General features: G+C 35.8%; 1 protein-coding gene across 1 annotated transcript in view; it reads right to left on the reverse strand.

Annotated features, from left to right (window-relative positions):
* The window catches only part of LOC137636664 (disabled homolog 2-interacting protein-like), a gene marked incomplete at its 5' end in the record, with an annotated part of 24,272 nt that overhangs the window by 8,444 nt on the left and 828 nt on the right, over window positions 1-15,000 (reverse strand). Inside the window, 9 exon segments of the mRNA XM_068369053.1 lie at window positions 2,811-2,927; window positions 8,554-8,720; window positions 9,290-9,438; window positions 10,407-10,668; window positions 11,060-11,274; window positions 12,155-12,342; window positions 12,901-13,012; window positions 14,262-14,357; window positions 14,761-14,925. Of these exon segments, the coding sequence (XP_068225154.1) occupies window positions 2,811-2,927; window positions 8,554-8,720; window positions 9,290-9,438; window positions 10,407-10,668; window positions 11,060-11,274; window positions 12,155-12,342; window positions 12,901-13,012; window positions 14,262-14,357; window positions 14,761-14,925 (1,471 nt within the window).

The raw sequence follows: 15,000 nt of genomic DNA on the forward strand, positions 1-15,000 counted from the left end.
TTGGAAAAGTTTGTTATTTTCTTTGGTGTAAATTGATCTTCCCATTCCCTGTAGCAAATTGTCCCTCTGTTGAAGAAAACCCAGCCTCTATCCTGCGCGATCTTCTCATTCCCTCTCTGAGGTGCCCTATCCTGTGGAGCTTATAACAACTATTTTCAGAACTCTGTACACAGTCTGTACTGTTGATTTTTAAGAGGGTCTGTGCTTACTGTAAAATTTATCACTGTTCTCAAAACTATGAAAACTAACTGAACCATTGTTTTTGAAGTGGGAGTCTCTACTTAGTATAGTTTATCATAACTATTCCCAGAAACCGCAACATACACCATACCGTAGTTTTCCGAGGGAAGACTGCGCTATCAGCCATATCAATAGATTGACTATTGGTCCTCTACATCCATAAGGCAACAAATTGTCCCTAACCACAACCACGTGTGAGTGATCTTTGATCTCCGTACCCCTGTATTATCTAACCTCAAAGCCAATTCTTTACTCTGAAAATCTTCTTCACCGTCTCTCTTCTCTTTGTGGCATTTTAGCAAATTTTCACAGAGCAATGAGTCCCTTCCTACTTTCAGAAACCTTTGAAGTACCTGCAGGTGCACCCTTTCTTAAATCTAATCTGCTAAGGTCAGCTATTCTTGGATAGCGGAGTTTGTCAACGGTTTCTTCCCTTAATTAATCTCTGTGATCCCTTTTAGATTTATTCTGCTGCGGTCAGTCAGGTATTCTTGGATAGCAGAGTTTGTCAACTGTTTCTTCCCCTAATTAATCTCTGTGATCCCTCTCTTAAATTCATTCTGCTGAGGTCAGCTATTCATGGATAGCAGAATTTGTCACATGTTTCTTCCTCTAATTAATCTCTGTGATCCTCTATCTAATTTTTTTCTCTCCAACTTCAATGCTTCTTTAATCCAAGAGGAACTAAAATTGCTCTCTCCAGCAGCATCCTTAGTGCCCTATCTCCTCGTCAGACCAGGCAAAACCAAGAGTATTTGTATAGAAGCTTGGTGGCCCATGCATAGATAGTTCAAAAGAAATAATTGGATAGAAATCTCTGCACTGAGACGTTCAAGGAGTTAAGTCCCCCAAAACCTTTCTTTGATGGACCAGTTAGTTTTGGCCAGTCATAGCCATCCAAAATCTCTTCATAGTGACAGCTCACCTGAGACCAGTGTGTGAGATACTGTAGATAATATTGACATACAAAAATTGCTACATATTGTACAGCCAACAAATTGTCCTAACACGAGAATAGTTATAGATGGTTTCTGTCAAAAATTGACATTTATTCCCCTTGAATAAAAGTATTCTTAGTTTTAAGAGTGTTCGTTTTCTAATGTATTTCCCAGTTTCTATGAATATATGTTTAAAATGTGATTATTTTACTCCACAGAAGTAGCTTTATTATATTAACTATATCAATGAGTTTGTATGAATTAGTATAATAATATTTAAAGTAATAAGCTACCTTTCTTGCAAATTTTATCCATCTAGATCAGATAAAATGACGTAACATCCCATTGTTGTCAAACTTCTTCCTGTGGAGATTATATATATTGTTTGATTATTGTAAGGGCACATGCCAGTAATTTAAACTTGCCTTCTGGACGAAACCCCCTTTTTTTTGTGTATGTTGGGTTTCGATTAGAGCACTTGATGTTTATCTTTAAATTGATGTTATGTTACGTAACCCTGTAATTTTGTAGATCTGACAACTGTGCTATGCAATATACTCCTCCTGAGTTTTCTTCCAGGGTTGAAAGGTGAATCTAGGCCTCTTTAAGCAGTTAACTCCAAAAGGCAAGTAATTAGAAGATATTCTCCTGAATCCGACCGCCATCATCACCTCGTGAACCATCGCATCATTGCAGCAATATTCTTATAAGAATACTCTGTAACCCCGTTTGATATTTGTTTAATTTTTTATCAAGTAACATAAATTTTGTTCATTTGTGGTAATGTTAATGTTCGCTCTTTAACGTAACTCTGATGATTTTTGTTTGTGTACTTTAAATATTAAATATATGTCAAACTTTTTAATTGAGTCTTTGTGAACCCGTGTGGCATCACCCCCAAAAGAATTGGTGCAGGAAATATAGTTTTGAATCAAAGGTAAGGTAAACGGCAAATGTCTTTTACGTAAGTGTGTTTTTCAGTTATGTAACTTGGCCTCGTGCGAAGTTGGTGCACGAGGGTTTACAGGTAAAAAAGTTAATTTATGTGGTTGTAAATTCCCCAGTATTTCACCACATTTTCCAATTATTAGAACCTAGATAGATGTCTACTATAGGCTCCAGAGCCTTTAAATATGCGGCCCGGTACTGTACAATAGGCTTCCACGAGACATCCGAATAATTGAAGATATCAAGGCTTTCAGGAGGAAACTAAAGGCTTTCTTATTCTGCGAGTGTTTTGACAGTGATGATCAAACAGTAAGCGAACAATACGCATTGCGAAATGTTAAGTGCTCCCGAATGAACATCACAAAACGACCGTGAAGGTCCTGTAGAGAGTAGGGCTCCCCTGCTGTACAAGATCAGATAAGCAACCCTTAAAGTAAAGCAAAGTAAAGTAAGGCTTTGGTAATTGTAATTAGGTATTGATAGAAAAAAATATCAAATTGAGAAGGATTTGAACTAAAGGACAATATTCATAGAGAGAATCAAAAAAACTGAATTTTGAATGAAGTTTAGATAAATCTATTTTATACTTATTCGTCTTAAATTTATTGATTCATATCACTTTTTTAATGTATTTTGAGAAAGTTTACACAATTTGAACATTAGTAAACAAGTATACGAACTTACCGGGCCGTCCGTCTGCGCCAAAGCGTCGGTCAGGTGGAGGTGAAGCAGGGCACATTGTCGTCCTATGTCGATCTGGCCTCCGAACTCCACGCTTCTTTCGTTTTCGCAGTTTAGACTCTACAAGAAGAAGAAAATTCACCTTATGAGCCTTTGTCCCAATTCCCTCCACAAGACCTACCTAACCTAACCTTACGGTTGGTCAGTTTTCCTCACAAAAGCTGTGTTTAAACTGTTATCTTGACCTCATTCTATTTAAAATTGACCTTTATTTGACCTGACCTATATAATATTGACCTTATCCTTAATAATTTTTAACTTAATCTATATTTTGATATTAATATGTTTAATTTTACCTAATCCTAAAAAATGTTGACCTTGACCTATACAGTATAATTCTGACCTTATCATAAATATTTTTGACCTTTCCCAATATAATTTTAGCCTTATTCTAAATCATTTCGACATTACTATATTTTTTTTACCTTGATCTATGCCATTTTGATCTTAGCATATATTACCTTGCCCTTTGACCTATTTAATTTCTACTTTGACCTACATGATTATGACCTTAACCATATATAATTAAAACCTCGACCTTGACCTATATAAATAGGAAATTGACCTGTATAATCTTGACCTTTACCTTTATAATCTTGACCTTGGTTTATATAATCATGACACTGACCTATATCATCTTGACCTTGATTAATATAATCATGACACTGACCTATATCATCTTGACCTTGATTTATATAATCATGACATAGACCTATATCATCTTGACCTTGATTAATATAATCATGACATAGACCTATATCATCTTGACCTTCATTTATATAATCATGACACTGACCTATATCATCTTGACCTTGATTAATATAATCATGACACAGACCTATATCCTCTTGACCTTGATTTATATAATCATGACACTGACCTATATCATCTTGACCTTGATTTATATAATCATGACACTGACCTATATCATCTTGACCTTGATTAATATAATCATGACACTGACCTATATCATCTTGACCTTGATTTATATAATCATGACATAGACCTATATCATCTTGACCTTGATTTATATAATCATGACACTGACCTATATCATCTTGACCTTGATTAATATAATCATGACATAGACCTATATCACCTTGACCTTGATTTATATAATCATGACACTTACCTATATCATCTTGACCTTGATTTATATAATCATGACACTGACCTATATCATCTTGACCTTGATTTATATAATCATGACACTGACCTATATCATCTTGACCTTGACCTTTTTTTTCAAGTAAGTTATGTGCAAATTTAGTTTTTATTTTGATTTAAAACCGAAATGAGAAATTTTATTCTTTACTGATTTGAATTCTAAATCAAATTTTGATTTTTGAGATTTATATCAATTTCAATATTGATATCAAATTTTAGGTTTTTATTATTATGGAAATAAATAAAAGTTTCATTAATTAAAAAGATAAAATCATAATACATGTAATATATCATTGAATTCCTATTTCGATTCTCTCTTATATTACAATGTTTTTATGGCGTTTCTAAATCATAACAACATCAATATAAAAAAGAAATGAATAAAATACAGTTATGATAATAATAATAATAATATTATTATTATTAATAATAATAATAATAATAATAATAATAATAATAATAATGATAATAATAATAATGATAATAATAATGATATTTTTATCATTAATAATAATAATAATAATAATAATAATAATAATAATAATGATATTTTTATCATTAATAATAATAATAATAATAATAATAATAATAATAATAATAATATCAATAATAATGATAATAATAATAATAATAATATTTTTATTATTAATAATAATAATAATAATAATTTTAGTAATAATAATAATGATAATAATAATAATAATAATAATAATAATAATAATGATATTTTTATCATTATTAATAATAATAATAATAATAATAATGATAATAATAATAATAATAATAATAATAATAATAATAATAATAATAATAATAATGATATTTTTATCATTAATAATAATAATAATAATAATAATAATAATAATATCAATAATAATGATAATAATAATAATAATAATATTTTTATTATTATTAATAATAATAATAATAATTTTAGTAATAATAATAATGATAATAATAATAATAATAATAATAATAATAATAATAATAATAATGATATTTTTATCATTAATAATAATAATAATAATAATAATAATGATAATAATAATAATAATAATAATAATAATAATGATATTTTTATCATTAATAATAATAATAATAATAATAATAATAATAATAATAATAATAATAAATGTTAAAAGAGGTTAGAAAACAAGATGGAAGAAATGAATATGGAACAGATTTGCCTATAGTACACCCTGCAAGGAACACTTGCTTAAACCAGACTCCTGCATATCATCTCTTGGCCCCTTTACTGTCTATTTGTGTATTTCCTTCTGGTCTGGGCTAGAAAAGGGTCGTTGGATTAGGGTAGTTTGTAGCGCTACGGCCAAGCGTCCTAATTTGCTTAATATCGCTCCGACTGTTATCTTGTATAGAATAAAAACGTTTGGAAACGGTCTACGGATCTTAAATATGTTGTGTAAGGGGGGGTCCGGGGGGGCGCAGCCCCCCTGGGTAAGGACACGGCTTTTAGCATAGTGTAGGTGGGTTTTTTAAGTTAGCTTCTCCCGTCGTACTCGTAGGTAAGGAAACTGTTGTGTAAGGGGGGGTCCAGGGGGGGGGGGAAGCCCCCCTGGGTAAGGATACGGCTTTTAGCATAGGTTAGGTGGGTTTTTTTAAGTTAGCTTCTCCCGTCGTACTCGTAGGTAAGGAAACTGTTGTGTAAGGGGGGGTCCAGGGGGGGGGAAGCCCCCCTGGGTAAGGATACGGCTTTTAGCATAGGTTAGGTGGGTTTTTTTAAGTTAGCTTCTCCCGTCGTACTCGTAGGTAAGGAAACTGTTGTGTAAGGGGGGGTCCAGGGGGGGGGGGAAGCCCCCCTGGGTAAGGATACGGCTTTTAGCATAGGTTAGGTGGGTTTTTTAAGTTAGCTTCTCCCGCCAAAATCGTTTTTAGAACGACGGCCACAGTTCAGAATGTTCCCGTTTTCTACGGGATCTGGCCGTCACCCTACAAAGGCTCCTTGTATTAGATCTCGAAACAAAGGCAGAGAGGAATTGTAGGGATTAGTGGACCCACATACTTCTAAACTAAATTTTTTTAATGAGGCAGATTTGCACAGACTCGCAGCGGTGCCCTTTTAGCTCGAAAAAGTTTCCTGCTCGCTGATTGGTTAGAATTATCTTGTCCAACTAATCAGTAATCAGGAAACTTTTCTGAGCTAAAAGGGCACTGCTGCGAGTCGATGCAAATCTGCCTCACTAAAAAGAATTGACTGTAATACTTATTACTTATTGATGCTTATCTATTCAACAATACTTTCGTAAATTTTGACAAAACAGAAACATTCATTTGCCATAGGTCGAGAGTAGAGGGGCACCAATACAGAGATACAGGAGCAGGGTTGCCAAGTTGGCAGAGATACAGGAGCAGGGTTGCCAAGTTGGCCTTTTTCAGGCTAAAAACTTCAAATTTGGCCTTTTTTGAAATTGGTTAGCCTTCACATATCATAAAGAAACTTGGCCTTAAATGCTATACTTTTGGCTTTTTTTTATCAATGGGTTTACCTTTTAATTAGAAAAAATGGCAACCTTGTACAGGAGAGAGAGAGAGAGAGAGAGAGAGAGAGAGAGAGACTCTGCAGCCAAGACCTTTGAGAGTTCCTCATGCAGAAGAGGGTGAATGCAAAAACCTGAAGAGGGTGAGATGGAGGGTAGAGATATGGGAGGGGGAGGAGGGGGGAGGGGAGGATGGAGGGAGGGGAGGATGGGGGGGGGGAGGGGGAGGGTTGAAAGAGCCTAGGTTGATACAGGAAAGGATTACGGTGTGTGTCACTTCACAAAAAAAAATAGATATAAAGAAAATGAAAAATATTTTCCACAAATTTCTATTTGTTTGGGTGGACAAGTGGCCTTGTGCCAGCACGGGCTCTTTGCTAGTAAAGGAACAGATAATTTTTACTTAAAGTAAATAGAATAATTTTAAGATTTTGATTTTAAGCAATTATGTTTTTTTAGATTTAAAAACTGAGAAAGACATTTATATATATATATATATATATATATATATATATATATATATATATATATATATATATATATATACATAATTATATTTATGTCAAAGAAAAAAACTATATTTAAACTCTTAAACTGTAACATAAGTGAATAAGCAATTAGGTTTTTTTAGAGTTAAAAACTGAAAATGACATTTTTGATATATAAAGTAATATATAAATCATAATCATATTTATTTCAAAGAAAGAACGATTTAAACTCTAATTAAAATTTAAAAAATACAATGACGACTAAACTTTTAATTCTGATATATTTTAATAACGAACCAATTAAAAATTTAATAATAAATCTATAGTTTCAATTCTTGTTGGGTTTTAATACAACTCTGAAGAATAAAAACCAAATCTCAGAAATAATAATAAAAAAAAAAACCACAACTCAGAAATGATAAAAAACACAACTCACAATAATAACAACTATTAAAAACCACAACTCACAAAAATAACAACTATTAAAAACCACAACTCACAAAAATAACAACTACTAAAAACCACAACTCACAAAAATAACAACTATTAAAAACCACAACTCACAAAAATAACAACTACTAAAAACCCCAACTCACAAAAATAACAACTATTAAAAACCACAACTCACAAAAATAGCAACTATTAAAAACCACAACTCAAAAAAAAAACTATTAAAAACCACAACTCACAAAAAATAACAATAAAAAACCCACCAACTCACAGAAATAATAACCCCCAAAACACAACCCAGAAATAACAACCAAACAAAACCATAACTCACAGAAATAATAACCCACCAAAAATCACAACACAGAAATAACAACCAAACAAAATCACAACTCACAGAAATAATAACCCCCAAAACACAACCTAGAAATAACAACCAAACAAAACCACAACTCACAGAAATATTAACCCCCAAAACACAACTCAGAAATAACAACCACACAAAACCACAACTCACAGAAATAATAACTCACCAAAAATCACAACTCAGAAATAATAACCAAACAAAATCACAACTCACAAAGAACAACAATTAAAAACCACCAAATCACAGAAATAATAACCCCCAAAAAACACAACTCAGAAATAATAACCCCCCAAAAACACAACTCAGAAATAACAACCAAACAAACCCATAACTCACAGAAATAATAACCCACCAAGAAACACAACTCATGAATAACAATCAAACAAAAACACAACTCACGAAAAAACCACTAACTCACAGAAATAATAACCCCACAAGAAACACAACTCAGAAATAGCAACCAAACAAAACCACAACTCCAAGAAATAATAACAAAAAAACCACAACTCAGAAAAAAAAACCATTAAAAACCACCAACTTACAGAAATAAATAAAAAAAACACACACAACTCCCAAAAATAACAATTAAAAACTACCAACTCACAGAAATAATAACCCCCAAAACACAACTCAGAAAAAAAACACAACTCAAAAAAAAAAACAATTAAAAAACACCAACTCCCTAAAATAACAACAGTTAAAAAACACAGCCAACTCACCGAGATGTCGTTGAGAAATCTCCTGCACAGGTCCTGTTGTGCGTCTATGAAATCTCCCAGGAACTCCATGAAATTCTCCTTCCCGCGAAAAGTCGTGAAATTCGCTAGAGTTTGGAGGGTCTTCGCCACCAGCGTCAGGTTCCTGACCGTCCCTTCGTCAGGATATTCTGCAGGAGGCCGAGATTCGTCAGTTATCATTATTATTACTATCTATATATTAATAGGATAGCGTGTGTGTTATTCATTTTGTGTGTCACGCTTTAAAGACAAAGATTATGAGTGTTACAGTGCAATAAGTTCTATTGGAGATCATCTGTTAAAAATGCACTTTGTGACTGATATAATACTTTTCACAAAATCACCTGTGTTAAAATAGATTTTGTGCAGTTTACTTTTTGGTAATATAGACTAGAAAAGCATATTTTGTGTGGTGATAGACCTGGTGTACCTTATATGCTGAAATACACCTTTTGAAGCTATGTTAATACAGTTTGAAGCTTTCTGTCATTAAAATGGGTCTTTAGAGGCTTACTTTGTGTTAAAATAGACCTAGAAATGTTAAAATGTGTTAAAATACACATTTTGTAGCTTACTATGGGCAAAATCAGCTTTGGGTAAGCTTTAAATAGATTCCATTAAGCTTACTGTGATGAAATATACCCATGAAGTTTAATAAATGTGAAAAAATCCCCTTGAAAGTCTTTCATAACAAAGCATGAATTAAAACTCTCTTCACCTTGAGTAATGTTGAACAACGATGGGTAGAGTATGGCCGGACAGATGAACCTCAGGAACACGCAGGCCGAGACTAGCTTGTCCGTGACATCGTCCTTCTCCTGGTTGGACAAGTGAATGCGGAGCGAGTGGAAGATATGGCGCAGTTCCCTGTTCGGATAATAGCATTCTTTTTAGGTTTTAAAGGTACTCTTACCACTGAGAGATTCAGATAAGGATGTATAATAAAACAGGGTGAGATATGGCTTGGCTAATTCTCCGCTAGCGATGAAAATTCTTAGCGAGACTGTGATTCTAAATCTAAAATGAGGACTTATGACTAGACTTAAAGAACCTTATCTTGCAAGTTGAATACAGATATAGTTATTCATTACTTCCACTCAGAGCTAGGCTAGGGGATTCAAGACTTAGAAATCAAATCCTTAACCACACTAAGTGAACCTAAACTTATGTAAACTTATGGCTAAACTCAGTGTCTAAATACACAAGACATTTCTTAACTAGTCATTGGGAACCTGTGGCTAGGGTCACTGACTATAAATACACGAGCTACACAGAATGAATTCTAAACTTACAGTGGGAACCTATAGCTAGGCTCAATGACTTTAAATACACAAGACATACCCTAGCTATGCAGAGTGAACACTAATCTTACACAGGGATCCTATGGCTAGGGCCAGTGACTAAATACACAAGCTACACAGAATGAATTCTAAACTTACAGTGGGAACCTATGGCTAGGCTCAATGACTTTAAATACACAAGGCATACCCTAGCTACCCAGAGTGAACTCCAATCTTGCACTGGGATCCTATGGCTAGGGCCAGTGACTAAATACACAAGTTACACAGAATGAATTCTAAACTTACGGTGGGAACCTATGGCTAGGCTCAATGACTTTAAATGCACAAGACATACCCTAGCTAACCAGAGTGATCTCTAATCTCACATTGGGACCCTATGGCTAGGGCCAATGACAGTGACTCTAAATAAACAAGATATATCTTAGCTACACAGAGTGAACTCTGAACCTACAATGAAAACTTATGGCTAGTGCCAGTGACTCTAAATACACAAGACATTTCTTAGCAATATACAGAGTGAAATCTTAAACTTACAATGGGAACCTATGGCTAGACTGAGTGATTCTCTCCCACACTCGAGACACCCAGGTCCTAAGAGCCTCTCTGTGGCCAGGCAGAGACGCCATGTTAGCGATTCGCAGGGGATCCACCTCCAAGTCCTCGGTAGCGGCAATGAGTGCCTGTATTGGCTCCGACAGTGTCTCCTGGAGGTAATATTCCCCTACCAGCCTCATGTAGGCTTCGATTGCTTTAGTGGCTATGCTGTTTCCACGAAGGAGGAGATGCTCATTGTCGGCTGTTAAGAGAGAGTTGTTGAAGATAAATGGATGGCAGTCTGGTAAAAGTTTTTAAGCTCATCTACGTGTGATATGATTTTACCCTTTCAGGAAATGTCCAAGATAAGGAACAAGGATTTCATGTTTAAGTTAAGTAATTTTTAGACACATACAGCACATGTCCTAAGGTGCAGATACATCTAGAACCAAATTACATGAATTAACCCAAGCTATGAGCCTAGGTGTCTGGGCCCATAGGACATCTAGCCCCATAAGACACATATCAGTAGGTGAAGTTACATCTAGAACCATATGACTTGAATTAACCCATGCTACATCTACATTTAGAGCCATAAGAAAAGATTACCATTAACCCAAGCTTCGTCTAGACCGACAGGACTATAGACCTACCCATTCTCTGGATGTCAGACAGGATCAGACTGACTAGGAAGGGAATCGCCAAGTTCTCCGCTTGCATGACGTTGACGAGCGCGTTTGCAATGTCTTCCTTCGCCTTCACGCATAAGAGGGGTTCCAGAATGCTGCAGAGATTCGTCGCATTGTCCCTAAGATAGAGCCGCAGGGAGTTGTACCGCTGCAGGGGAAGGATGTCGAGCGACTGGAATCTGAAGAGGGGAGTGAAATGGGTTGATTCTTTACACAATTAAATTTTTTCTATGTTATTTGCTGATATTATACATTTTATTCATCATAAATAAAGTATACTTTAAATGCAACATTAACAGAGTAACACAAACAAGGATAGCATGACAAATTCTTGGAAATAACATAACATTTCCAAGTCACTAATAACATTTTCAGTCTACTAATAAGACATATGTGAGTGAATTATTTCCAGTGCAGTTTTGTAAAAAAAAAGAATACTAATTTCTTAATTGAAGCTTGACCTGAGTTATATGTGCTGAAAGGCTAAAGTGAATAAGTATCATGAGAGTAAGAGAAAGGTCTTGGGGTTCAGATGGTACTGAGAGTAGGCCTACAGATTGTTAAAGACCAAAGTTATAAAAGATTGGACACTCTTAATTAACAAAGTAGGAAATAAATTGACCTTAAAAGGATACTTCAAACTCAATAAATAGGACTCTATGATTCAATTCCATAGGATCTTTTGAAACTGAAGGAAAAGGACTATGATCCTATTTTACAGGATTCATTTCCAATGTTACATCCTAAAGAATATATCTGAAATTGAATAAATGGACCCAATATGACCCCTGACCAGTATTTGACCCCATTAAATACATTTTAAGCTGAAAATGATCATAATAAAACATAGAAGACTTTCTCTGCCATAGCCCAACTGGATCCACGACCAGTGTTTGATCCTAAAGAATACATCTGAAATTGAATGAGTAGGACTACCCAGTCAAATAGGACCCCTGACCAGTATTTAACCCAATTACATAATTACATATAATAAAAAATGGATAAGATCCTAATAGAATAGAGAGGACTTTCCTTTCCCTAGCCAAACTGTATACAGACCTGTGTTTGATCCTGAGCGTAGGAACCTCCCGATCCTGCTTATTGTCCACCTTGACCGCGTACCATTCGTCCACCAGCTTTGTAGGGCACGAGCTGACCGAGGGCAGGTCGATCTCCACGGATCCTATCTTCTTGTGACCCGGTCTCTTGTCTCCTTCTCGTAGGAGGTCAACCCGGAAGGAACAGAACTGGAATGGGAGAGACAAGTGCGGGTTATTATAGGGTGTTACGGCACGTCTAGTCTACATTTGCAAACCACCTCAGACTTCACTCATGTATAGCGGGCCAGTGAATAGCTCACGGCTTACCACCGAGCTACCAGCTCTTGGAGGAAAACAAATGGGTATGGTGTGGGCCTAGTCATTTCACTCTTAAATCTATGTTAGGAAATAGTTGGGTGTAAAGTTATTTAATATATAGAGTCATTAATTAATTCATTTCTATTTCCTATAATCATATATTACGCAACAAATACCCCCTTAATATAAAAATCCCTTTAAATATGGAAGCATATAATAAATTTATCTACCCTGACCAGGGTTCTGACTTTAACTAAGTAGAAAAGTGTCTATTTTGGCGAACTAATCGGCAGAAAACCAGAATCAGTTCACGAACCTAGCATATATGAGCCGAGCTCTGCACCACACCTTAAAACAGAAAGAGAGAGAGAGAGAGAGAGAGAGAGAGAGAGAGAGAGAGAGAGAGAGAGAGAGAGAGAGAGAGAGAGTGAGAGAGAGAGAGGTTACCTGTGGTATAGACTCCAGCTCAAAATATTCCCCCCAGAAGCACATTCGAGACATCGTCTTACTGAAGGTGCGCCTGTAAGGTTCGTTTCCAAGAAGCAGGTTACAGAAGTACCTGTAATAGAAGGTTACAGCATTACAGGTCATTGTTACTTTATGGCAAGTATCTATTGGAGCACTATCCATTGAAAACAGGTGGTAAAATTTGTCAAATTTGTCGAATGAGGACCTATCATCTGAGCTAATTATTTTCATCAAAAGAGAATCTATGGTTCCAGTAAATTGTTTTCGTGGTGTTGGGAGAGACGGTTAATTGTTATTCTACAATTCTACAAATTTTACAATTTATGAGTCATTCTTACAATCATGAGAGGTTGGAGAGGTATAGAGCATAGGGCTTGCATTGCCATACATCACAAAATAATTATGTATGCAGAAACATACATGTACAGTATGTGCATGTCTTAGAGAGAGTCTGTTTTGCCCTAAAATTAAAAGCTAGTCCATGATCCCACATCATCCTATACCCAATGCAGCGAGAAATGGACGATAAGGTTTTAAAAGGAGTCCCTCACTGTTGCCACATCTCCACAGATCACTGGCTTGTCTTCATCTTCCAACCCTTCTTCAACTCCTTACCCTCTGTCTGTTCTTTTTCTCTCTGTCTTAATGTGAATTAGTGTGTTTTCACAATTGTACACAAATTTATTTTAACTTTTGTTCCATACCACCGTTGAGGTAAAATTAAAGGAAAGTTTTCTGTATACAGGTTTCCCTCCCTACCAAACGTGGCATATGTGTGGCAGCCCTCCCACATTTATAGCCAGATGTTGCCACTACACTGTGATACACACATTTGCGATGGACCATTCTCTTGTCTCAAGATTGCCATATGGCCACCTTTATAGCCAAGCTAAGGCCGTTACCTACAACATGAAAAGCTACTACTTGGACGAAAAGGCAGAGAGAGAGAGAGAGAGAGAGAGAGAGAGAGAGAGAGAGAGAGAGAGAGAGAGAGAGAGAGAGAGAGATTTGAAATTATGCCAATTTATAAAAAACAGAAAGAAAGAGAAATAAAGAGAGAGATAGAGAGCGAGGGAAGCGTGTTGGAAAGCGGGCCAGTGATCTCTAGATAAGTGGCAGCAGCGAGGGAATCTATTTAAAACCATATGCGCTCCCCTATCATTCATTTCTCGCTGCATTGAGTATAGCTGACTGCCACAACCTATTCCTGTGTTCCTAATACTTTAAAACAAATCAACATCCCTTTCCAATCCAATTGCATGTGAGAAAAAACTTAAAAACTGGTGAAATATTGCAATGAAATAATCTAATTGTTTATTTTTGCATATCTCTATTCCTACCTTTTCTTGCTTGGGACTCCTTTCACCTCCATAATCCATATCTTCAGAGTGTTTTCCCTCCTGCGTCCTTCTTCATTGATATCGTGGATTCTGGACCTTACGAGGAAGAGACAGAATGCGATTACTATGCGCTTAGAAGTGTACATGTATATATATCTAATATATATAGTTGCACAGTCTTCGAGTCGTGGATGAAACACAGAAGCGAGAAATCTTCCAATATCAAACAGCTCAGTACCACATTAACAAAAAAGTCCCTTCAGTAAGACATCAACCCCGCTGATCAATTAATGAAAACTACTTCTAAATAGTGAAGGAACGCTGCCGCTCGCCCCGGCGACCTACCTCTCGTGGTAAGGCGACGAGTAAGGAGACTCGCCTGAGTGGGCCCTGACATTGACACAAAAGTCCCATTAGTTACACATCAACCCCATTGATCAATTAATGAAAACTACTTTTAAATAGTTAAGGAACGCTGCCGCTCGCCCCGGCGACCTACCTCTCGTGGTAAGGCGACGAGTAAGGCGACTCGCCCGAGTGGGCCCTAACTCGGGGCCTAGGGGACTCCGACGGGGGCGTCACCTCCACGTAGCCAGCGGAGGCGTACTGAATGGATTCCTGCGACCTGGACAGTTGCGCTGTCTCGTTATTGTTGTCCGCTTCGCTGAAATGGATGGTTAAAATATTTCATAGCTTTTATTATTATTATTATTATTATTATTATTATTATTATTATGAT

Source organism: Palaemon carinicauda, unplaced genomic scaffold, assembly GCF_036898095.1.
Source record: "Palaemon carinicauda isolate YSFRI2023 unplaced genomic scaffold, ASM3689809v2 scaffold35, whole genome shotgun sequence".
NCBI lineage: Eukaryota > Metazoa > Arthropoda > Malacostraca > Decapoda > Palaemonidae > Palaemon > Palaemon carinicauda.